The 23,386-nt window shown below is 45.3% G+C and overlaps 1 protein-coding gene across 1 annotated transcript in view; it reads left to right on the top strand.

The window, feature by feature from the left end:
• Positions 1 to 20,158, top strand: part of LOC146809775 (extracellular calcium-sensing receptor-like) — an 88,128-nt gene extending 67,970 nt beyond the window's left edge. The window contains exon 3 of the mRNA XM_085614888.1: positions 19,236 to 20,158. Within this exon, the coding sequence (XP_085471014.1) occupies positions 19,236 to 20,158 (923 nt within the window). The remainder of the gene's footprint in view (positions 1 to 19,235) is intronic.
• The last annotated feature ends 3,228 nt before the right edge of the window (positions 20,159 to 23,386 follow it).

A 23,386-nucleotide genomic window follows, 5' to 3' on the forward strand; every position in this document is an offset into this window, starting at 1 on the left:
ACCAATACTCATGTAAAGCACTCCAATACCTGACTGCACTATATAAAACTGCAAATACACCAAAAATAAGTGTTTTGCACACTTCTGTCATTGGGCTATACTTGGGCTACATCTGGGTGATATTTGTGGCAAAATGAACCCCCTCATTTTGTTCCTTTGTAAATTAAATGTTTTAGGTGTTACCAGTTTATTCCAATCAAGATTGCTTCAGGTGTGCCCTACTTTTGTCATAAGTAAGACAGTAAGCGCTCTAGTTGTTCTTAAGAACACCTCGGGACATTCTGTCATTGGGCTATACTTGGGCTACATCTAGGTGATATTTGGGCTACATTTGGGCTCTTTTGTCTCTGGTGGCCATCTTGGGAGATTTATTTGTTATGAAGTTTCCTAATGTTCTCATTTACTGCAGTCTCCTCAGTAGGAAATACTTTCAGTCTTTTCTTTTGGTTCCATCAAGAAGGCATTCAGATGCGTCACACATTTGCCATAAATTCTGAATGTTAGCACTCTAGTTGCTCATTAGATCACTGTAGTAAAGCTACTGCTCACCAGGGAAGTCTGCTGCTGGTATTCAAAGTGCATGTTTCAGTCTGCATGTCAGAATGTTTTTATGAAATAGAAGAGGATTTGAGAAGTCAAAATGTGCCCTAATTGTTCTTTCTACAGCACTAATCATAATTTCTAGGGCAAAATGAACCCCCTCATTTTGTTCCTTTGTAAATTAAATGTTTTATGTGTTACCACTTTATTCCAATCAAGATGGCTTCAGGTGTGCCATACTTTTGTCATAAGTAAGACAGTTAGCGCTCTAGTTGTTCTTTAGAACACTTTGGGACATTCTGGCATTGGGCTATACTTGGGCTACATCTGGGTGATATTTGGGCTACATTTGGGCTCTTTTGTCTCTGGTGGCCATTTTGGGAGATTTATTTGTTATGAAGTTTCCTAATTTTCTCATTTACTGCAGTCTCCTCAGTAGGAAATACTTTCAGTTTTTTACTTTGATTCCATCAAGAAGGCATTCAGATGTGTCACCCATTTGCCATAAATTGGGAATGTGAGCACTCTAGTTGCTTATTAGATCACTGTAGTAAAGCTACTGCTCACCAGGGAAGTCTGCTGCTGGTACTGAAAGTGCATGTTTCAGTCTGCATGTCAGAATTTTTTAATGAAATAGAAGAGGATTTGAGAAGTCACTAAAAATGTGCCCTAATTTTTCTTTCTGCAGCACTAATCATACTTTCTATGGCAACATGAACCACCTCATTTTGTTCCTTTTTAAATTAAATGTTTTAAGAGTTACCACTTTATTCCAATCAAGATGGCTTCAGGTGTGCAATACGTTTGTCATAAGTAGGACTGTTAGCGCTCTAGTTTTTCTTTAGAACACTCTGGGAAGCTGCAGTAGAACACAAAGGAATCAACTGACAGTCTCTGCCCTTGTTGGATGTACATGTTTTACTGAGAATGTCAGACTTCATTCTCACATGACTGAGAAAGATAATGTGAATTTACAGAAAATATGCTCTCAGTTTAGCTTATAGATCATCTTCCAAACCTCTGTGGGAAAAGCATGAAAAAATAGTTTTCTCTCAAACATGATTCATGATATCACAGCAGAAGGCTTTTTCACATGGTAAAATCACCTTAGAACACACCACAATTCCTAAAATGAGTATGATACCATCAACAACTGATTTATAATGCAACTAAAGTCTTAAAACCTTCTATTAACTGCAATGCTTTTTAATGAGGTGCTATCATGTATTTTGGTCCCAAGATGGCTGCCAACACTTTTTGGATGAAGTACTGACAGCCAATCAGATCTCACGATGAGATGTGTGGTTAGGCTCCGCCCAGATATATCTATCTTTTTAACTCTAATTTTCTCAGGAACTACTGAACGGATTTACACCATTTAAGCAAAAGGCACGAGTCTGAACTGAGGACTACCTCTTCGCCAAATTTGGTGTAATTCCGTTCAGCAGTTCGGGCTGTAGCTGCGTCAACAGGTCCTATGGGAAAATGCATGGGGAAAATGCGTTTTGGGACCCCCCTTTTTTCTCGGCCTCCGCTTGACGAATCACCGTGAAATTTTCAAGATAGGAGCAGACCAGAGCTGGCCAACAGTTTGGAAAGTTTTGCGAAGATTCGTCAATCGGTGCCAACGTTATTCCAAATAGAATGTTGCGGATTTCCTATGAAAAATAGGTCCTAACTATAACTACCTACTGGCGACTGCCAGTAGGTGATATATATATATATATTACCTACTGGCGTTCGCCAGTAGGTAGTTATAGTTAGGACCTATTATCCATAGGAAATCTTCAACATTCTATTTGGAATAATTTTGGCTCTGGTTGACGAATCTTCGCGAAATTTTCGAAACTGGTGGGGTGCTCCGGTCTGCTCCTATCCTGAAAGTCTCGGGGTGATTCGTCAAGCAGGGGCTGATTCGCGCACCCAGAGCGAATTTCAGCCAAAATAAAAAAAATGAAGCGCGGGCTTCCGCGCTTCGTTGTTAATTAGCTCCCGGGGGGCCAAGTCCCGGGGGCAATGTTTTTATGCAGCCCCGGGGACCGCCACCCCCTGGGGCTTTAAAAAATTATGTGCGGGGTGGCTCACAGCCCCCCAGCCCAGGGGACCGCCACCCCCCGGGGCTTCAATATACATGGGTGGGGGCTCGAAGGCCCCCCCAATCCCCAGGGACCGCCACCCCCGGTTCTCTAAATATTTAAATTGACGATCCCCCCAGCCCCGGGGACCACCACCTCCTGGGGATTTTTAGAATGTGGGAGGGGGGCCGGCTCCTGCAGTGTCCCGGGGTGCCTACCCCCAGGACACTCTAGTTTGCTATGGCAGGGCGGGAACCTCGCGGCTCCCACCCTGCCATAGCAAACTTGGTTTGCATTTTGAAAGAGAGAGCAGGGAAACCTGCTCTCTCTTTCAAAATGCAAACCAAATTGCTTTTAGACACGGGGAGCTGCATCTTAGCAATGCCAGCTCCCGCAGGAGGCAGGGAGCTGGCTGGGACCGTGGGACCGTGGGGGATTGGGGACCCCCCACGGTCCCCATCGAGAGGCCAGGCCCCAAGGGATGGGGTCCCCGGGGCCTTAAGTGGCCCGGGATGGGGGCCCCACGGCCCCCCTCCGCAAAATAAAATAAATAAATAAAAAAAAGGCCGGCCCCGTGGATGGTGTCCCAGGGGCATAAGTGGCCTGGGGAGGGGGCAATGCAGCCCCCCTCCAAAATATAAAAAAATAAAAATAAAGGCCATGCCCCGGGGGAAGGGGAGCCCGGGCCGATTAAGGCCTTGGGAGGGGTGCCACGCGGCCCCCTTCCAAATTATTTTTGTAATACAAAAGGTGTCAGGCCCTGGGGGATGGGGTCTCCAGGGCCAAAAAAATAAGAAAAGAAGGGGGCTACACAGCCCTCCTTCTTAAAAAGAACATTGAAAAAAAAACGGCATCACCGGGAACCTCCAATATGCGCCAGGGGGCTGCGTTGCAGAGAGGTGTTCTGTGGCCATGCCCCTTTTTACACCTCTCTGCAATGCAGCTCTGTGGCGCTTACTGAAGGTACCTAGAGGGCTAGGTTGACCCTAAGGACCCTCAGGATTCAAGGGGATTTAATCTCTTAACTTAGAACGGCCACAGGGCGTATTTACACAGTGGTGAAGGGGGGGGAGGGGGCCTTAGGTGACGTGAGCAAACACGCCCTGTAGCGCCTTTTAAATTGGGGAAATAATTCCCCTTCAATCCTGATGGACCCTGGGGGCCAACTAGCCCACCAGGTGCTTCCAGTAAGCGCCACTGCACTGCGTTGCAGAGAGGTGGTGCCGGCTGTACCCCTTTTTACACCTCTCTGCCATGGCGCTTACTGGAACGTACCTAGTAGGCTAATTTGCCCCTAGGGACCCTTAGGATTCAAGGGGACTTAATCTCCCAACTTAAAACGGCCACAGGGCGTGTTTACATAGTGGCGAAGGGAGAGGACCGGGCCTGAGGTGACGTGTGCAAACACACCCTGTGGCACGTTTTATGTTGGGGAAATAATTCCCCTTAAATCCTGAGGGCTCCGGGGGGGCCAACTACCCACAAGATGCTTCCAGTAAGCACCATTGCGCTGTGTTTCAGAGAGGTGGCCCAGGTTGTACCTTTTTTTACACCTCACTGCAACGCAGCTCTGTAGCGCTTACAGGAGGTACCTAGTGGGCTACTTGGACCCTAGGGACACTCAGGATTCAAGGGGACTTAATCTCCCAAATTAAAACGGACACAGGGCGCGTTTACACAGTGGGGAAGGGAGGGGATGGTGTAGGAAAGTGGCTCTATATATACTGGACTAGGCCGTGCCCCTTTTTACACCTCTCTGCAACGCAGCTAGGTGGTGCTTACTGGAGGTACCTAGTGAGCTAGTTGGACCCTAGGGACCCTCAGGATTCAAGGGGACTTAATCTCCCAACTTAAAACAGCCACAGGGCGTGTTTACACAGTGGGGAAAGGAGAGGACGGGGCCTGAGGGGACGTGTGCAAAAACACCCTGTGGCGCGTTTTAAGTTGGGGAAATAATTCCCCTTCAATCCTGAGGGCCCCTGGGGGCTAACTAGCCCACCAGGTGCATCCAGTAAGCGCCACTGCGCTGTGTTTCAGAGAGGTGGCCCAGGTTGTACCTCTTTTTACACCTCACTGCAACGCAGCTCTGTAGCGCTTACAGGCGGTACCTAGTGAGCTACTTGGACCCTAGGGACACTCAGGATTCAAGGGGACTTAATCTCCCAAATTAAAACGGACACAGGGCGTGTTTACACAGTGGGGAAGGGAGGGGATGGTGTAGGAAAGTGGCTCTATATATACTGGACCAACGTAAAATCAGCCGAACTACGAATTCCGATTTATTCACCTGTTATCAGGAGAGACCTCAGTGCTGCATCTTTGAGCCTAGTACTGATCCTGAAAAGTAATTCTAACCGTACTTACCAGTAACTTAAATTTCCTTCCATAGGCTAACATTGACTGGTTTCACTTGGAAATTCTACGAAGTGTGGAGTTTTGGAACTTTAAAATATTGATCTAAAATCAGCCGAACTACGAATTCCGATTTACTCACCTGTTATCAGGAGAGACCTCAGTGCTGCATCTTTGAGCCCAGTACTGATCCTGAATAGTAAATCTAAACATACTTACCAGTAACTTGAATTTCCTTACATACAATATCATTGCCTTCTTTTTGCTGAAAAAGTTTCTAAGTGTCGATTTTTGAAATTTACAAATATTCCTCTAAAATCAGCCGAACTACAAATTCCGATTTACTCACCTGTTATCAGGAGAGACGTCAGTGCTGCATCTTTGAGCCCAGTACTGATCCTGAAAAGTAATTCTAACCGTACTTACCAGTAACTTGAATTTCCTTCCATAGGCTAACATTGACTGGTTTCACTTGGAAATTCTTCTAAGTGTGGAGTTTTGGAACTTTAAAATATTCCTCTATAATCAGCTGTACTACGAATTCTGATTTACTCAACTGTTATCAGGAGAGACCTCAGTGCTGCATCTTTGAGCCCAGTACTGATCCTGAAAAGTAATTCTAACCGTACTTACCAGTAACCTGAATTTCCTTCCATAGGATATCATTGCCTGCTTTTTGCTGAAAACGTTTCTAAGTGCCGATTTTTTAAACTTACAAATATTCCTCGAAAATCAGCCGAACTACGAATTCGAATTTATTCACCTGTTATCAGGAGAGACCTCAGTGCTGCATCTTTGAGCCCAGTACTGATCCTGAAAAGTAATTCTAACCGTACTTACCAGTAACTTGAATTTCCTTCCATAGGCTAACATTGACTGGTTTCACTTGGAAATTCTTCGGTGTGTGGAGTTTTGGAACTTTAAAAAATTCCTCTAAAATCAGCCGTACTACGAATTCTGATTTACTCACCTGTTATCAGGAGAGACCTCAGTGCTGCATCTTTGAACCCAGTACTGATCCTGAAAAGTAATTCTAACCGTACTTACCAGTAACTTGAATTTAGTTCCATGGGATATCATTGCCTGTTTTTTGCTGAAAAAGTTTCGAAGTGTCAATTTTTGAAACTTACAAATATTCCTCTAAAATCGGCCGAACTACGAATTCCGATTTACTCACCTGTTATCAGGAGAGACCTCAGTGCTGCATCTTTGAGCCCAGTACTGATCCTGAAAAGTAATTCTAACACTTTTAAATTCACCCAGGCACTCTCCTTGCAGTACTCTAATCATTCAGTCAGTATCCAAGTACTCATGCAGCGAGCCAGGCATTAGCACATGGAATGCCTCAAACGCCTATCCACTATGCATGCAGTCCTCTAACCACCTACACACTTGTCTTTTACACTTTCAATTCCCCAGTCAGTATCCATACACTTCCAGCAAACACCCTGTCACTCCCCTTGCACTCCTCTAGTGATCCATTCAGCACCATGTACTAATCCATTCACTGTGCCAAAACCCAACCACTTATAAATTCACCCAGGCACTCTCTTTGCAGTACTCTAATAATTCAGTCAGTACCCAAGTACTCATGCAATGAGCCAAGCCTTGGCACATAGACTGCTTCAAACCCCTATCCACTATGCATGCAGTCCCCTAACTAACCAACACACTTATAGTTCTGCACTTATATATTCAACAAATAAACAATATTTCAATTTCAATATTTTAAAAAACATTTTTATTTCCATTTATATTAAAAATATATAATGTAATTTAAAAAATAAAATATGTAAAAAAACTGTTAAAAAAATTTAGAAAATCAGTATCAAAAAAATACATATAACTATTATTACATTTAAAAATTATCATTTAAAAAACCTTCAAAATTCACTGAAAAAACCATAGGTTTCAGACATGTTATAGTTAGGAATTAGCATTTAAAAAACCTTAGAAATTCACTGAAAAACCATAGGTTTCAGGGCTGCTATAATTAGCTGGACATTTCACTCGTACAAAACCATTGAAATTCCTCCGTTATAGTTAGTTCTGCTAACTATAACTCGCGCGCCCGCAATCCACTGCTGATGATGTCACATATTACATCATTCATGAGATGGTCAGTGACATCACTGATGACATCTCAAATGACATCACTGATGACATCACTGATGAATGTACTATACCTAGAGGAAAGGCCTTTGGTGATGATCAAATCTTAATTCCCATGATCATATTTCAAAATAGCTTTTTGGATACTTCTAGACCAATAACAATTAATGATCTCTACTTGTAAGCTAGATCCTGGTGGTAAGGCTAAGTTAGATAGAATGTTCATGTCTAGGTAAAAAATACTATAAAATAATATAAACAATATTTAAGTTTGTCATATTGTCTGTGGACAGCTACACCCCCATGCTCTGTGTTTTCTCTCCCTGGCCCTCTATTCGGGTATTTCACTCTTACTTTTTTTTCACCATTCTGATGGCTTGCTGTGAGTCCTAGATAGGTCTATCACCATGATGCCTAGGGGAAGCACAGTGATTTACCAATACATTAATTTATTAGATTAGCAAAAGAAATACTCTTCTGCAGATTGTCCAGAAACCTCATTTCTCCTGTGATTATTTCTGTCTGGAGATAATCCTACATTTCTACTTTTTCTGCCAGTAGTGCAGAAACCTTTGGGGCATGTTATAAGTGGAGTATTCCTTTAAGAATGGACTTAAGAATACATTTTGTTATGCAGGTTTCTTTACATTCAAATCAATTGCTAATCTATCTATCCCTTCTAATATAACCATGTATATATTTGCTGCATGAAAATGAGGGAACATCTGTTGTACAGTTATTAACAGTAATTATTTAAGGGACTCCATCTAATTGGGCAGAAATAAAAAAATGAGGAGCTGTGTGTGATTATTTTTTTTTGTTTGATAAAATTGCTTTGAATATGCAATATATGGCATATGGACTTTATGGCAGCCACGCCTCACCAGTGGTCATTTCCCTGCCTGCCTGCACTGTAGAATTGTGCATTACAGCCTTCAAAGGTGGGAAACCAGGAAAGAACTAGAAGCCTGTTTTGCCCGGTCCATAAAAAAAAAGGGAGTAGTAAAGTGCCCTTTATAAAAGATTACAATAGGTATGACAAAAGGATCAAGCATAGGCATACATAAAAAGTGGTGGGACACAAAGACAAACTCAGGTATGCATCTAGATTGTTGCCTGCATCGAAGGTAGTGCAATTCGCCATGCCTTTACTTGAAGAAGACTGTCACTATTACACATTAACAAAGAAGAGCAGGGAGAGAGAGGGATTAAAATGATGCACTGAAAAGGGATTGGAAGGCATGGGAAGTAGCACAGGCATGGAGGAGCACTTGGCTCTTCAGCAGATACACTGTTGCTTTGTACTGCCATCTGTCACAGTGTCTAATTTTAATATCCTAGTAGCGCTCTTTCTTGCTGGAGTTGCCTGGCTCCACTCTTTGGGAGCCATACTAGGTCAGTCTACCCACATTGTTTTTATTATTTTTATGTGTTTGTTTCTCACCTTTGCTTTGCTTTTATTGTTATTTTTGCCAGTACTCCTCCCTTGTGGGGAAGACTTCCAGGAGGGAGAGGAGCTGCTGCACTCCAGCTTGTGTTGTTTTTCCCTTCACCTCTGTTTTGGCATTTGCTTCACCATAGCCGCGCCACCTTTAGACATGCATAGTGAGTGTCTGAACGCAGTGGATGAGCAGCTGGCATGCCAAAGGCAAGCCCATCTGCACCTGTCCATGCCTGGATGGCGCCATAGGCCAGGACCCCTTGTCCTTTTGGGCCAGCCCTCCTCTATGAGCTACTGAATCCGGCGACTACCCATTGCCTGTCACCATGAATAAGACATTGCCCAAATGGCAATTCACCGGGGTAAGTGTGGGATCATACCCCTGACCGCACCTAGTTTGAAGGGAAGCGCTATTCCCCATCCCTTGTATGCAGCTCAGTTTTTCCTCTTAACTGTTGATCATTACCCAAACAAAAGCTTGAGATGTATGATTTCCTAGTGACCATTTGCCTGATTCAGTTTTTCTGTCAGAAACATAGCTCACTGAGAATGCTGTACCAGACATTCTTTCGGTCCAAGGCTTTGCGATTGCAAGATTGGATAGGCAATCTCAGAGCGGGTGGGATCACCATTATTTTTAAACAGACTGTGCTCTGCACTTTTACTGAATTATCCATTTCAGGGTATGAGACAGCCTTCTTCTCTTTAAACTTTTGCAATAACTTGAACTTAGCTGGGACTTTGATCTATCACCCTCCTGGCATCTAGCTTCATCAAATCGCTAGCTGATGCACTGTAGCCACTCGTCCTGAGCTGTTCTGACTTTATAGTGATCAGAGACCTTATTCTCCATTTTGATGATACTAGATGTTCTGAGGCAACCACTTTGGTTACAGTTTTGGAGTGCTACCAGCTATCTCACTCAGTTTCTTTCCCACTCATACGGTTGGACACACCCGTGATCCCGTATTGTCCATCATGACCAACGTATCCATTGATCCCCCTTCCTCTCCTGCGGTCTGACCACCACACTATTCCCTTTCAGGGTCCCTTGTTAAACCCTCACCTGTCTTCTCTTCTGGTCAGATAGTAAGAACACTTAAGTGACCTCTTCCAGTTTTACCGAGGCGTTGGATGCGAATCATCCTACCCTTTACAGTTGTGTTGACACAGCTAATCTGCAATTGGATGGTTGGATATGTGGTGCACTGGATCAAATTACTCCTCTGGAAGATTGAACAATACGAAGAACTAATCCTAAGGGTGATTGGTTTAGAGACAAATTGCTCTCTCTTAAAAAGAACTGCAAGTGCCTAGAGCACGTGTGGCACAGAAACTTTGACCTTGCCAGCAAGAATAATAATCAGTGAGCCCTCAAAGTATACCGCAGTCGCATTAGGCATGTCCAACACAATTCTTATACCAACAGGATCACGCGTGGCCACAACGTAGCTTAAAATTTTTTCACTATTGTTAAGGCTTTATCTTCATTGGCCCAAGTCTCAGCCTCTACCCCAACTTCAGAAGAGGGCTGTAACACTCTTGCTCAGTTCTTATTTGATAAAGTGGCATCCATCTAGTCTTCTTTCTTGAGGCTTCCACAGGTACTCTGTCTCTCAACCTATGGTTTGAACCCTCATCTGCCAGCACCAGGCTGTTACAGTTTAAGCTTATCGAATCTGATGGAGTGTCCGCCCTGATAGTGTCAGTGAAGTCTGGCTCTCCGCTCGATACAGCTTCCCCGTCTATCCCGGAACAGGGAGTGGAAGTGGTTCTACCTGTATTTTGTGAGCTACTTAATAGCTCCTTGGCGGCGGGCTATGTTCCACAGCAAAGGAAGCACACAAAGGTAGTTCCACTCCTCAAGAAACTCTGCTAGACTCAAATAAGCATGAAAAGTGTTGGCCTATCTCACTGGTTCCTTTCTCTTCCAAGGTGCAGGAAAATCTTTCAACCAGCAGATTTCGATCTTTATTGAGGCCAAGGGGTTATTCCTAGAACACAGTCGGGCTTCAGCCCCCTTTATAGGACATAGTCTGTCCTGTTACTTGCCTCAGAATATACCTGTCAAATTTTTGACAAGGGCAATACCACAGTACTGCTGATGTTGGACCTCAGTGTGCCTTTCGACATAGTCTCTCACAACTTCTTAATCAAGACATTGTGGAGCTGCGTTGTCTGTCATAAATCCTTGCAGTGGTTCACCTCCTATGTGCAGAAATGCACATTTCACGTGTTTCAAAAACCTTTCCACTCTCAATCAATCATGGAACTTATATCGCGCACTACTCACCCGGAAGGGTCTCAAGGCGCTTGGGGAAGGGGGTCTGCTACTGCTCGAACAGCCAGGTCTTGAGCTGTTTCCTGAAGGCCAGGTGGTCCTGGGTCATCCGCAGGTGGACGGGTAGGGAGTTCCAAGTCTTAGCTGCCAGGTAGGAGAATGATCTTCCTCCGGCTGTGGCTCTCTGGATGCGAGGGATGACGGCGAGGGCGAGGTTAGCGGAACGTAGCTGGCGGGTGGGCGTGTAGAAGGTGAGGCGGCTGTTGAGGTACCCTGGGCCTAGGTCGTGGAGGGATTTGTGTGCGTGGGTGAGGAGTCTGAACGTGATCCTCTTGTTAACAGGGAGCCAGTGCAGGTCTCTCAGGTGGCACGAGATGTGGCTGCGTCGGGGGACGTCCAGGATGAGTCGGGCGGAGGCGTTCAGGATACGCTGAAGTCTTTTCTGAAGCTTGGCTGTAGTACCGGCGTAGAGGGTGTTTCCGTAGTCTAGTCTGCTGGTGACGAGAGCCTGGGTGACCGTCTTCCTGGTCTCGGTCGGGATCCATCGGAAGATCTTCCGGAGCATGCGGAGGTTGTGGAAGCAAGCTGAGGAGACGGCGTTGACTTGTCTGGTCATCGATAGGGAGGAGTCCAGTATGACGCCCAAGTTGCGTGCGTGGTCCGTCGGTTCAGGTGCGGTGCCTAGTGCCGGAGGCCACCAGGAGTCGTCCCATGCGGAGGGTGATGGTCCCAGGATGAGGACTTCTGTCTTGTCCGTGTTCAATTTCAGGAGGCTGATGTTCATCCATTCAGCGACGTCTGTCATCCCTTCGTGCAGGCTGGCTTTGGCGGTGTCAGGGTCTCTGGAGAGGGAGAGAATCAGCTGGGTGTCATCGGCGTAGGAAATGATGTTGAGGTTGTGTTGGTGTGCGATGGCAGCGAGGGGGTTCATGTAGATGTTGAAGAGAGTGGGGCTGAGCGACGATCCTTGCGGGACGCCGCAGATGACTTCGGTGGCCTCGGAGCGGAACGGAGGGAGGTGTACTCTCTGTGTTCTGCCGGAGAGGTATGAGATGATCCATTCCAGAGCCTTCCCTTGGATGCCGGTGTCATTGAGGCGTTGGACTAGTGTGCGGTGGCAGACAGTGTCAAATGCTGCGGAGAGGTCTAGGAGGATGAGTGCCACTGTTTCGCCGTTGTCGAGCAGGGCTCGGATGTCGTCGGTGGCTGCGATGAGGGCGGTCTCGGTGCTGTGGTTGGCTCTGAATCCGGACTGCGATGGGTCGAGGGATCCGTTCGCCTCGAGGAAGGCTGCCAGTTGCTTGTTGACGACCTTCTCGATGACTTTGGCAGGGAAAGGAAGGAGCGAGATGGGGCGGAAGTTCTTGAGGTCGGTCGGGTCCGCTGTTGGTTTCTTCAGCAGAGCGCTGAGTTCGGCGTGCTTCCAGCTCTCCGGGAAGGTTGCTGTGTTGAAGGAGGTGTTGATGATGTCTCGGAGGTGGGGTGCGATGGTAGAGGCTGCCTTGTTGAAGACATGATGGGGCACGGGTCGGTCGGAGATCCGGAGTGGATGGTGTTCATCATGCGTGACGTGTCTTCGGGGGTCACCTCGGTCCATGTCTGGAGGGTGGCGGCGGGGTGCGAAGGTTCGACCGATGGGTGCGGGGGTGAAATGTTGAAGCTGTTGTGGATGTCGGCGATCTTGCGGTGGAAGTACGAGGCGAGGGAGTCGCAGAGGTCCTGTGAGGGAGTGATGTCGTTGTTGCCGGTGCTGGGGTTGGAGAACTCCTTGGCGATGTTGAAGAGCTCCTTGCTGTCATGGGCGTTCTTGTCCAGTCGTTCCCTCAGAGATTTCTTCTTGGTGGTGCGGATGAGCTGGTGATGTCTGCGAGTGGCGAGTTTGAGTGCTGTTATGTTGTCGGCGGTCTTGCTGAGGAGCCAGGCCTTCTCGAGGGTGCGGCAGGCCTTCTTGGAGTCCTTAAGTTCGTCGGTGAACCAGGGGGCCTTCTTGCTTCTGGGCCTGGTGAGGGGGTTCTTCAGTGGGGCGAGGTCGTCGGCACAGGAGGTCAGCCACTGCGTGAGGTCGAGGGCTGCTGTGTTAGGGTCCGTAGTCCTGACAGGTGGGCTCTGGCTGAGGGAGGTGGCGAGCTGGTCGGCGGTGATCTTGCTCCAGTTTCTGTGGGGAGCCTGCTTCGGGTGATGGTGGACCGTGTTCTTTCTGAAGCTGAAGTGGACGCAGCTGTGGTCAGTCCAGTGAAGTCCGGTGGAGTGGCTGAAGGTGACGTGTTTGCTGGACGAGAAGAGTGGGTCGAGCGTGTGGCCGGCGTAGTGGGTGGGGGTGTTGACAAGTTGCTGAAGTCCGAGGTTGGTGAGGTTGTCCAGCAGGGCGGTGGTGTTGCGGTCATTGTTGTTCTCCAGGTGGAAGTTGAGGTCCCCGAGGAGGATGTAGTCAGCGGAGGGGAGGGCGTGAGGGCTGATGAAGTCCGTGATGTCCTCGCTGAATTGTGCGCGTGGTCCCGGGGGTCTGTAGACGAGGGTGCCTCTGAGGGTAGTCTTGGGGTCGGTGTGGATCTGGAAGTGCAGGTATTCGGCGGCGTTGAATACGTCGATGGAGTCAGTCGAGATGCGAATGGTGCTCTTGTGTACGATGGCGATGCCCCCTCCGGTCTGGTTGACGCGATCCTTCCTGATGATCTTGTAGCCGTCCGGGATGGCTATGGCGATGTCGGGGGCTGAAGAGTCGTTCATCCAGGTTTCCGTGAGGAAGGCGACGTCTGGAGATGCTGTGTCGAGGAGGTTCCAAAGTTCCACGGCGTGTCTGTGGACGGAGCGGGTGTTGAGCAGGATGCACTTGAGGTGGTTGCTGTTGTCCGTCTTGGTGAGCGTGGTGCTTGTTTGGAGGCAGGAGAAGTTGCAGGATCGGCAGGCGAAGGGTCCATGGGTGCGTCGCGTGGACGCTCGGTAGCACCCGGGTGCTCGGGCGGTGTTGAGTGTGATGAGTGTGGCGGCATCGTAGGTCCTGCGGGGGTGTTGGCGGGCGCGGGGGCCAGGGGCTCTGGCGCTGGGCGCGGTCCAGGCGCGGACGGGCGCAGACGGGCTTACCTTTGGCGCACCTTCGGCGCTCAATTGGCGCTCCCGCTGCGCGCGTCCACTGCGCGGTCGCTGAGGGGGCGTCATAAGTAGGTAGCCGTGTGGGAGGGTCGGCTGGGAGGCGGGAGGCTGGGCGACCAATGGGAGGCGAGGGGAGGCGGGTCTGGGGTCAGCGGCGGGAGAAGCGACTCACCATGGGCAGCGGTGGCGGGAAAAGGCGCCAAAAGAAGCTAAGCGTCCGGAGGGGAGCAGGAGTTGACCCCCACCTGAGGGGGAGAGGCAGCGGCAGCAGGCAGCGGGCGGCGGCAGGCAGCAGGCAGTGGCAGGCAGCAGGCGGCGTCGTCAGAGCGGAGCAGAGCAGAGGTAAGGAGCGACCGGCCGTGAGGGCACAGTGGGTCACACTGACCGGTCCCCCGTGGTCCCCTTAAGTAGGTAGCCGTGTGGGAGGGTCGGCTGGGAGGCGGGAGGCTGGGCGACCAATGGGAGGCGAGGGATGGCGGGTCTGGGGTCAGCGGCGGGAGAAGCGACTCACCAGGGGCAGCGGTGGCGGGAAAAGGCGCCAAAAGAAGCTAAGCGTCCGGCGGGGAGCAGGAGTTGACCCCCACCTGAGGGAGAGAGGCAGCGGCAGCAGGCAGCGGGCGGCGGCAGGCAGCAGGCAGTGGCAGGCAGCAGGCGGCGTCGTCAGAGCGGAGCAGAGCAGAGGTAAGGAGCGACCGGCCGTGAGGGCACAGTGGGTCACTCTCAGATGTTTCCACTGCAGCAAGGGGTGCCTCAGGGCTCCTATACTAGCCCTCCCATTTTCAACCTTTATGTGCGCCCCCAGGCTAATATCATTGAGCTACACGGCTTTAACATCATAACGTAGGCCAATGATACTCAGCTGATCATCACCCTGTCACAGGACGCAGTCAGCATGGCTACCTCACTGAGGACCTGTCTGTCATAGGTCGTTCAGTGGATGGATCTCAACTGTCTTAAGCTGAATGCAGGGATAACGGATGTCCTCATTGTAGGCAAACAACCCTTGATCTTGTCCTCTACTGGGTGGACAGATTTGCCCGGCCCACTACCTCCCCCAAAGCCTAAGGTTAAGAACCTTGGTATTTGGATCGATGAGAAGCTCATGTTTGGCAGCCAGATCACTGCTTTGGCAGGAAAATGTTTCTGGATTTTGAAAACTCCTGAAAAAATCCTCTGCCTCCTGTCTAAATCCTTTAGGAAAACAGTACTCCAGGCACTGATTACTTCCAGGCTGGACAACTGCTATGTCTTGTACCTAGGAGTATCACAATCCCGACTGATGAGACAGAATTTTGCAGCCCGTCTGCTGCTTAACATCCCTAGATGGGCCACATGGGATATGCACTTTCAAAGCTGCACTGTCTACCTTTGAAAAAATTACTTTCATGCAAGGCCCTGTGCTACTGCTACAGCATTGCTACAATCAAGGGTCCCCGCTATATGCACCCCTTCATCATGCCTTACTCTTCTACAAGGAGCATGAGATCCTCTGGGGCCTTTCTGGCTAGTATCCCAACTGTAAAAAGAGTTTCCATTGGGAGCCGCTCCTTCAGCTGTGTACCATCTAAGCTGTAGAACTCTCTACCCCTTCAATCTTGACAGAGTCCCGCAGAATCACTGTTTTGCAAAAACCTAAACCTGTGATTTTTTAGACCAGGCTGATTCAGATACTCCTTATTTCTGCTGTCTTCTTGATCTCCATGAGGTAGAACTTTAGTGCTGAGAAACCTCATTGGAAGTAAGTATGTGCTATACAAATCACATTATTATTATTATTTTTAAAATGCTAAGGGATCAGCACCATAGTATGTTCCGCAATGATTTCCCTCAGTGAAAAATCCTAGAATCACAATTAGCATACCATCATATTTTAAATTGGTACATTTTGTAAGTTGTATATTTTGATATTTTCTATTTCATGAATTCTGACCAAAAAAACATTTTGCCTGACAATAAAGGATTCGGCAACCTGTGCCACCATATAACTGTATACAGTGGAGCTATAAGAGTATGTACCTCGAGGCCTGTTTATGACTTTAATTGCAGGTTTGCCAGATAAAATGTAAAAGTGGACATGAACTGTGTGTTCAGAACATAGGCAATATAAATGTATCAATCTTCTTGGTAATTATTATGTTATACGAAAACATCAGGAATTCTTTGTGTGGTAGTTTAGTGATGGGACACGTGGTGCCTGCCACCTGGTGCAGGGAACTGCAGGGGGGTACCATGGGTACCCCTAAGGGAACCCCTCCACCCTACCAATCCCCTGAGGTTTTGCAAAGGGCACCTAAAGCCAATCCCCACCAGCCTTTCCATGGTGGCGAGGCCTGTTCACCACCCACATCATAATATGGCCATATTACTGGCCCTGCTCCACCCGGCCGGCAATCGTAACGATTGCCGACCGGCGGAAAAGCGGCAGACAGACTTTGCGTCCGCCTCGATATCCACCGCCATCATAATATGGCAGGGGGTATTTCTCGTTACGCCATCGTAATGAGACTCTTAGTTTCATGTGCCATAATGGAAATAGCTTTACCTTTAATATCCGCATTAAATGCGTCCCATCGATTAATAATGGATGTGGAGCCTTCATCATTAAATGAAAAAAACTCTTGAATAGTTGATTGAAGTCTAGGTTTTTTTTTTTTCATTAAGAACAATATTGATATTCATACACCAGAGATTATGAGTATTCTGATTTGAATCATTGGACAAAATGCAGGATATTAAAGCATGGTCAGAAATATCTATATTTTGAATATCTGGATTATAAATTGAAGAAATTAGATTATGAGAAATTTAAAAATAATCCAACCTTGAATAAGAGTCATGAGGTTTAGAAAAAAAAGTAAACTGTTTATCGGAAGGATTATCTAGATGCCAAATATCAGCCATTTTGGTAGTCTTGAAACATAGAATTGAGCGTGCAAAATTCTTTTGGAAGGCGAAATTTGGCTTGTGATGTTCTATCCAGCAATGGTTCAGAAATAAGGTTAAAATCTCCTCCAATAATCAAAGGGGCATTGCCCAGTTTTAGAACCTCTGAAGTAAATCTTAACCAAAATTCCGGGTCATCATTAGTAGGACCATATACATTAATTAGGTGGAAAACCTTATTGTCAAATTTTATATTACCTATAATAAAACGACCTTCCGAATCAGAAAGTTTATGCAGAATTTGAACATGTAATTTAATTTTTTTGCAAAAAAAATTGCTACCCCTTTTTTCTATTGAGAGCCAGAGATGAAATAACAGTCCCAACCCCTTTTTTATTCATATAGGATAAAACTTTATCATCTACTTAAGTTTCCTGAATTAATCAAATATCTGCTTTATGCCTAGCTAAATAATCTAAAACGTTAGTACATTTAACAGGGTGCCGCAAACCCTTAACATTAAATTAAACAATATTAATACCGTTGCCACTTGACATTTTGAAAAAAGAAAAAAGGTAGAAAAGAAGATAGGTAAGAAAGATAGATTAGAAAAAGTATATTAGCTTGAGTATTGATATACAAAAGACACAAAAAACACCAACAGACAACAAAAATAATAGCTATACAATATAGAAACATATGTAGAACTCCTGAATCGCACACACACATATCAAGAATAACCCACTGAACAAACCCTGAAAGAGTACTCCAATCAATTAAACATACTGTCAATAAAAATCAAGCAACAATGAAGTCATGTAGTAGCCTCATCAGTGTCCATAGATGACTGAGACTGCAAATCCAGAAAACGGGGAAGATCCTCAAGATGTTAAAAAGATTTAGAAAATCTATCCTTCCTAATTCGCATAGTAGACGGATCAAACAATCCATATTTATAGCCAGCAATTCTTAACCTAGGACAAAGGTTTGCAAATTGTTTACGAATATAGACTGTATCTTTAGAAAAGTCTTGTTGAATAAAATGTTTATTTCCATTGACCATTAACGAAGGGATATCTCTGGCAGCCTTCCGTATTAAAATTAGATGGTGATGACGTAACACATTGAAAATCATCTGATGAGGTTTATCTTGTCTTGGGTTATGATGAGAGGGAATTCTGTGCACCTTATCAATTTCAAATTTTTGAGGGAACTTAATATGCAAAAGACCAGGAATTAGGTATTCCAGATAGATCCTGCTGTCATTACCCTCTACATCCTCTGGTAAATTAAAAATTCCCAGGTTATATTGTGTATTGCGATTTTCCAAATCAAATAGTAATTTACTCATTGGTTCAATTTTTGCTGCAGTGCGTATAAAATGGTCAATTTTGGCTTTATTGTCTTGAATTTCAATTGCATTGTCAGAGACCTTCATAGAAAGACCAGCCATATCTTTGCGTAAAGTTTTCATCTCTGTCGCAATAATATTAGTATTAGAACGAACAGTTTGAAGTTCCTCCAGTAAAGTGGATAATGAATGTTCATTAATATCCACTAGTTTAGATTTAACTGGTGGAGGAGAAATGTTTCCTTTTAAAAGACATGTTGTGAGACTGCTTGCTTTCCATAAGTGATAGAAAATAAATGCAAGTAAATAAAGGAGCAGTCAACAGCAATATTGTAAGAACAATATTGTTATATGTGAAGAAATCAGACTGAATAAGCATAAGGCAGCAGCTAAAACTAGCTGCGCCCTTTCCTAAGCTACTCTCCACCCCTGTGACAGGAATTACTGGAGTAGAAGTGCACCAGACAGCAGAGGGCAGCTCACCTCGATATATCTCTGCCACAGCCAATGTAAAAGGCACAAAAAGGTACTGCTCAGAATTCCCTCTTCTTTGTAAGCATTGTTATGTTTAAAATATAAATGCCAGTCTTAATTCTGCATTTAATCGTCAAAAAATGGGTGGTTTTCGCAGGTTCAACTGGGGCCTTCCATCTTGAAGCGGCACGCTCGCGCGAATCGCGATTACCAAATTGGTAATCCGACAAATTGCAAATGCAAATCCAGGGGCTTCCCGGGGCACATGTGAAGCACACATATGCCCTTAGGGCATGTGTGCACTTCACAAACTTGAAGTAGATTGTAATTAGCATTTCCTAAATGCACTGTTTGCATTTAGGAAAGGCTACATGCATTGCAAAATAGGGATTTGCAAATTACGATTCACTAAATGCATTCGCAATTTAAGTAATCGCAAACAATTGCAATTACCTAAATTGCGAATGACTTAAGGTACATGCATCTGAAAAGGCCTTGTTCGATTCACAAACGGGCAAACGGAAAAATGTTTGATGCATGTGCCCCTTTATCTCTTGCCCAACATTTAGTAACATCATTACTCTAATGACATTGCTGATGTACACATCTAGCTAACACTTGTTGTTCTCTATTTAGATGCTGTAGACTGCAGCAAGTGCCATGAGGACGAATGGCCGAACGAAGCACAGGATCTGTGTTTTCCAAAAGAAGTGGAATTCCTCTCCCTCCAGGAACCTCTGGGGATGTCATTGTCTATTGTGGCTGCACTGGCTCTGCTCCTTCCACTCATCATTTTTGTCATCTTCATAAAGCACATGGACACTCCAATTGTGAAAGCCAACAGCAGGGAACTCAGTTTCCTTCTCCTTTTTTCTCTCCTCCTCTGCTCTCTTTCCTCATTTCTTTTCTTTGGCCAACCAAGCTTGATGACCTGTCTTCTGCGCCAGGTGACCTTTGGCATCAGCTTCGTTCTCTGCATCGCCTGTGTCCTTGGGAAGACCTGCATGGTGCTTTTGGCTTTTCATATCAGGAGGCCATCAAGTCAACTTAAAAGATGGCTTGGACCTGGCTTCCCCAAACTAATCATCACTGGCTGCACTTCCGTCCAGACTTTGGCCTGTACTCTTTGGCTTTTCATTGCTCCACCTTTTCCTGTAAAGAATACTTTTTCTGTACCAAGCAAAATAATCTTGGAGTGTAATGAGGGGTCCGCTGCCGCTTTCTGGTGCATGCTGGGAATTATGGGTTTTCTGGCCATGGTCAGCTTCTTCATTGCCTTCATATCCAGGAAGCTTCCTGACAGCTTTAACGAGGCAAGGTTCATTACCTTCAGCATGCTGGTTTTTGTCAGTGTGTGGCTGTCCTTCATCCCTGCCTACCTCAGTGCCCAGGGGAAAAACATGGTGGCTGTAGAGGTTTTCGCCATCTTGGCATCCAGCAGCGGTCTGATGTCCTTCATTTTCATCCCCAAGTGCTACATCATTCTCCTGAGACCTGACATGAACACAAAAGAATTCCTTATGGGGAAAGGTGCGTTGAGGCCTCCAAAAAGTAGCTAACCTGGAACAGTGGATTATATATGGTATGCAATGCAAAGTTCTATACAGTATAGGGATTTTGCAGACCCCCAAGACATTTTGTGAATTGCAATATACTTTTTGTGCACGGTATTGAGTATTTTGTTCCTTATAATTATTACTCACACTATCAACTTTCCTCCAAATGTCTTATTCATCCTTATTCTCCTGTTCCATCCTATGAAATGTATCAGATGTGTACAATGAACATGCAGGGTCGGATTCACAGAGCCTTTTATGGCCCTAAACCTCAATGTGCATCCAAAAATGACTCAATTATGCATCCAAAAAAGGATTTCTATCAGTCGTAAATGGTTTTAATTCCAAGTCATTCTTTGCCACTTTTGCATAATATATATATATATTATCTACTGGCGGTCGCCAGTAGATAGTTATAGTTAGGATCGTGTTTCCATAGGAAATCCGCAACATTCTATTTGGAATAACTTTGGCGCCGGTTGACGAATCCTCGCGAAATTTTCAAAATAGGTGGGGCGCTCCGCTCCGCTCCTACCCTGAAAGTCTCGGGGGGATTCGTCAAGCGGGGGCTGAGAAAAAAGGGGGGTCCCAAAACGCGTTTTCCCCATGCAATTTTCCATAGGGACCTTTAGTCCAAGGTACAGCCCGAACGGCTGAACAGAATTACTTGAAATTTGGCAGAGAGGTAGTCCTCAGCTCAGGGAAGTGCCTTTTGCAGGTCTGGTGTCAATCTGTTCAGAAGTTCCTGAGAAAATCAAAAGTAAAATCATATATATATGTGGGCGGAGCCTAACCACACATCTCATCCTGAGATCTGATTGGCTGTCAGCACTTCATCCAAGAAGTGTTGGCAGCCATCTTGGGACCAATATACATGATAGCACCTCATTAAAAAGCATTGCAGTTAATAGAAGGTTTTAAGACTTTAGTTACATTATAAATCATTTGTTGATGGTACCATACTCATTTTAGGAATTGTGGTAAGTTCTAAGGTGATTTCACCATGTGAAAAAGCCTTCTGCTGGGAAATCATGATTGAGGGAAAAATATTTTCTCATGCTTTTCCCACAGAGGTTTGGAAGGTGATCTATAAGCTAAACTGAGAGCTTATTTTCTGTAAATTCACATTATCTTTCTCAGTCATGTGAGAATGAAGTCTGACATTCTCAGTAAAACATGTACATCCAACAAGGGCAGAGACTGTCAGTTGATTCCTTTGTGTTCTACTGCAACTTCCCAGAGTGTTCCAAAGAACAACTAGAGCGCTAACAGTCCTACTTATGATAAATGTATGGCACACCTGAAGCCATCTTGCTTGGATTAAAGTGGTAACTCTTAAAACATTTAATTTAAAAAGGAACAAAATGAGGGGGTTCATTTTTCCATAACAAGTATGATTAGTGCTGCAGAAAGAAAAACTAGGGCACATTTTGACTTCTGAAATCCTCTTTTATTTCATTAAAAAATTCTGACATGCAGACTGAAACATGCACTTTCAATACCAGCAGCAGTTTTCCCTGGTGAGCAGTAGCTTTACTACAGTGATCTAATGAGCAAAAAGAGTGCTAACATTCTGAATTTAAGGTAAATGTGTGACACATCTGAATGCCTTCTTGATGGAATCAAAGTAAAAAGCTGAAAGTATTTCCTACTGAGGAGACTGCAGTAAATGAGGAAATTAGGAAACTTCATAACAAATAAGTCTCCCAAGATGGCCACCAGAGACAAAAGAGCCCAAATGTAGCCCAAATATCACCCAGATGTAGCCCAAGTATAGCCCAATGACAGAATGTCCCAGAGTGTTCTTAAAAACAAATAGAGCGCTTACTGTCTTCATTATGACAAAAGTATGGCACACCTGAAGCCATCTTGTTTGGAATAAACTGGTAACACTTAAAACATTTAATTTAAAAAGGAACACAATGAGGGGGTTCATTTTGCCATAGAAATTATGATTAATGCTGAAGAAAGAAAATGAGGGCACATTTTGAGTGACTTCTCAAATCCTCTTCTATTTCATTAAAAAATTCTGACATGCAGACTGAAACATGCACTTTTAATACCAGGAGCAGACTTCCATGGTGAACAGTAGTTTTACTACAGTGATCTAATGAGCAACTAGAGTGCTAACTTTCAGAATTTATGGCAAATGTGTGACATATCTGAATACCTTCATGATGGAATCAAAGTAAAAAACTGAAAGCATTTCCTACTGAGGAGACTGCAGTACATGAGGAAATTAGGAAACTTCCTAACAAATAAATCTCCCAAGATGGCCACCGGAGACAAAAGAGCCCAAATGTAGCCCAAAATCACCCAGATGTAGCCCAAATATAGCCCAATGACAGAAGTGTGCAAAACACTTATTATTTTGTGTTTTTGCAGTGTTATATAGTGCACACTTGTCAGGTATTGGAGTGCTTTACATGAGCATTGGTTACATCATACAAGAACAAATTCATTTTGGTTGTAGACATGGGGAGACTAAGTGATTTGACCAGAATCACAGAATGTCGAGCTGAAGCAGAAACTCCAACCTGGTTCCCCAGTTGCAAAGTCTGCAGTTCTGGAAGTAACACCACATCCTCTCCCCTAAGTGCAACATTTAATCAAGTGGTCAACTGGATAAAAAAACATAAAGATAACAAATAATTTAAAAGTGCTTTGTCGCTATTTGAAAACTCAGAAAATATGTCCTTATTTTAGTCTTTTAGAGCACTAACCATAATTTTGATGCCAATAAGACCCTCTCATATATGTAATTTCTAAAGGAAATGCTCTAGGTATTACAGTTTTGATGACATCAAGATGACGTCAGGCGTTCCACACTTTTGTAATAAATATAGAATGTTAGCAATCTAGTTGTTCATTAGGATACTGTTGAGAGGCAGAGGCCAGGGGCACGGACTCTGAAAATTGAAGGCAGGTAGGAGGGTGCAAAGGCAACAATTTAAGCACACTGAGCAGGCAGGAAGGGCAGTGGCAGCACAACAGACTATGGAGGGCAGTGGAAAGGGGGGCAGGGGCAACAAACCAACAATACAGGACTTGCAAGAGAGGCTGTGGCAATGTAATAGACCATTGTGGTCAGAAGGAAGAGGCAATGGTAGTACAACCATACATGCCAACAGACCCGATTCAGCCAGGAAACGTCCAATGTTTTTAAGCTCAAATGGGCTTTATTTGATCTGTCTCCTGTCTACAATCTCCTCTTTTTCAATGTAACTCAAA

This window comes from Triturus cristatus, chromosome 7 (genome assembly GCF_964204655.1).
Source record: "Triturus cristatus chromosome 7, aTriCri1.1, whole genome shotgun sequence".
Classification (NCBI taxonomy): Eukaryota; Metazoa; Chordata; class Amphibia; order Caudata; family Salamandridae; genus Triturus; species Triturus cristatus.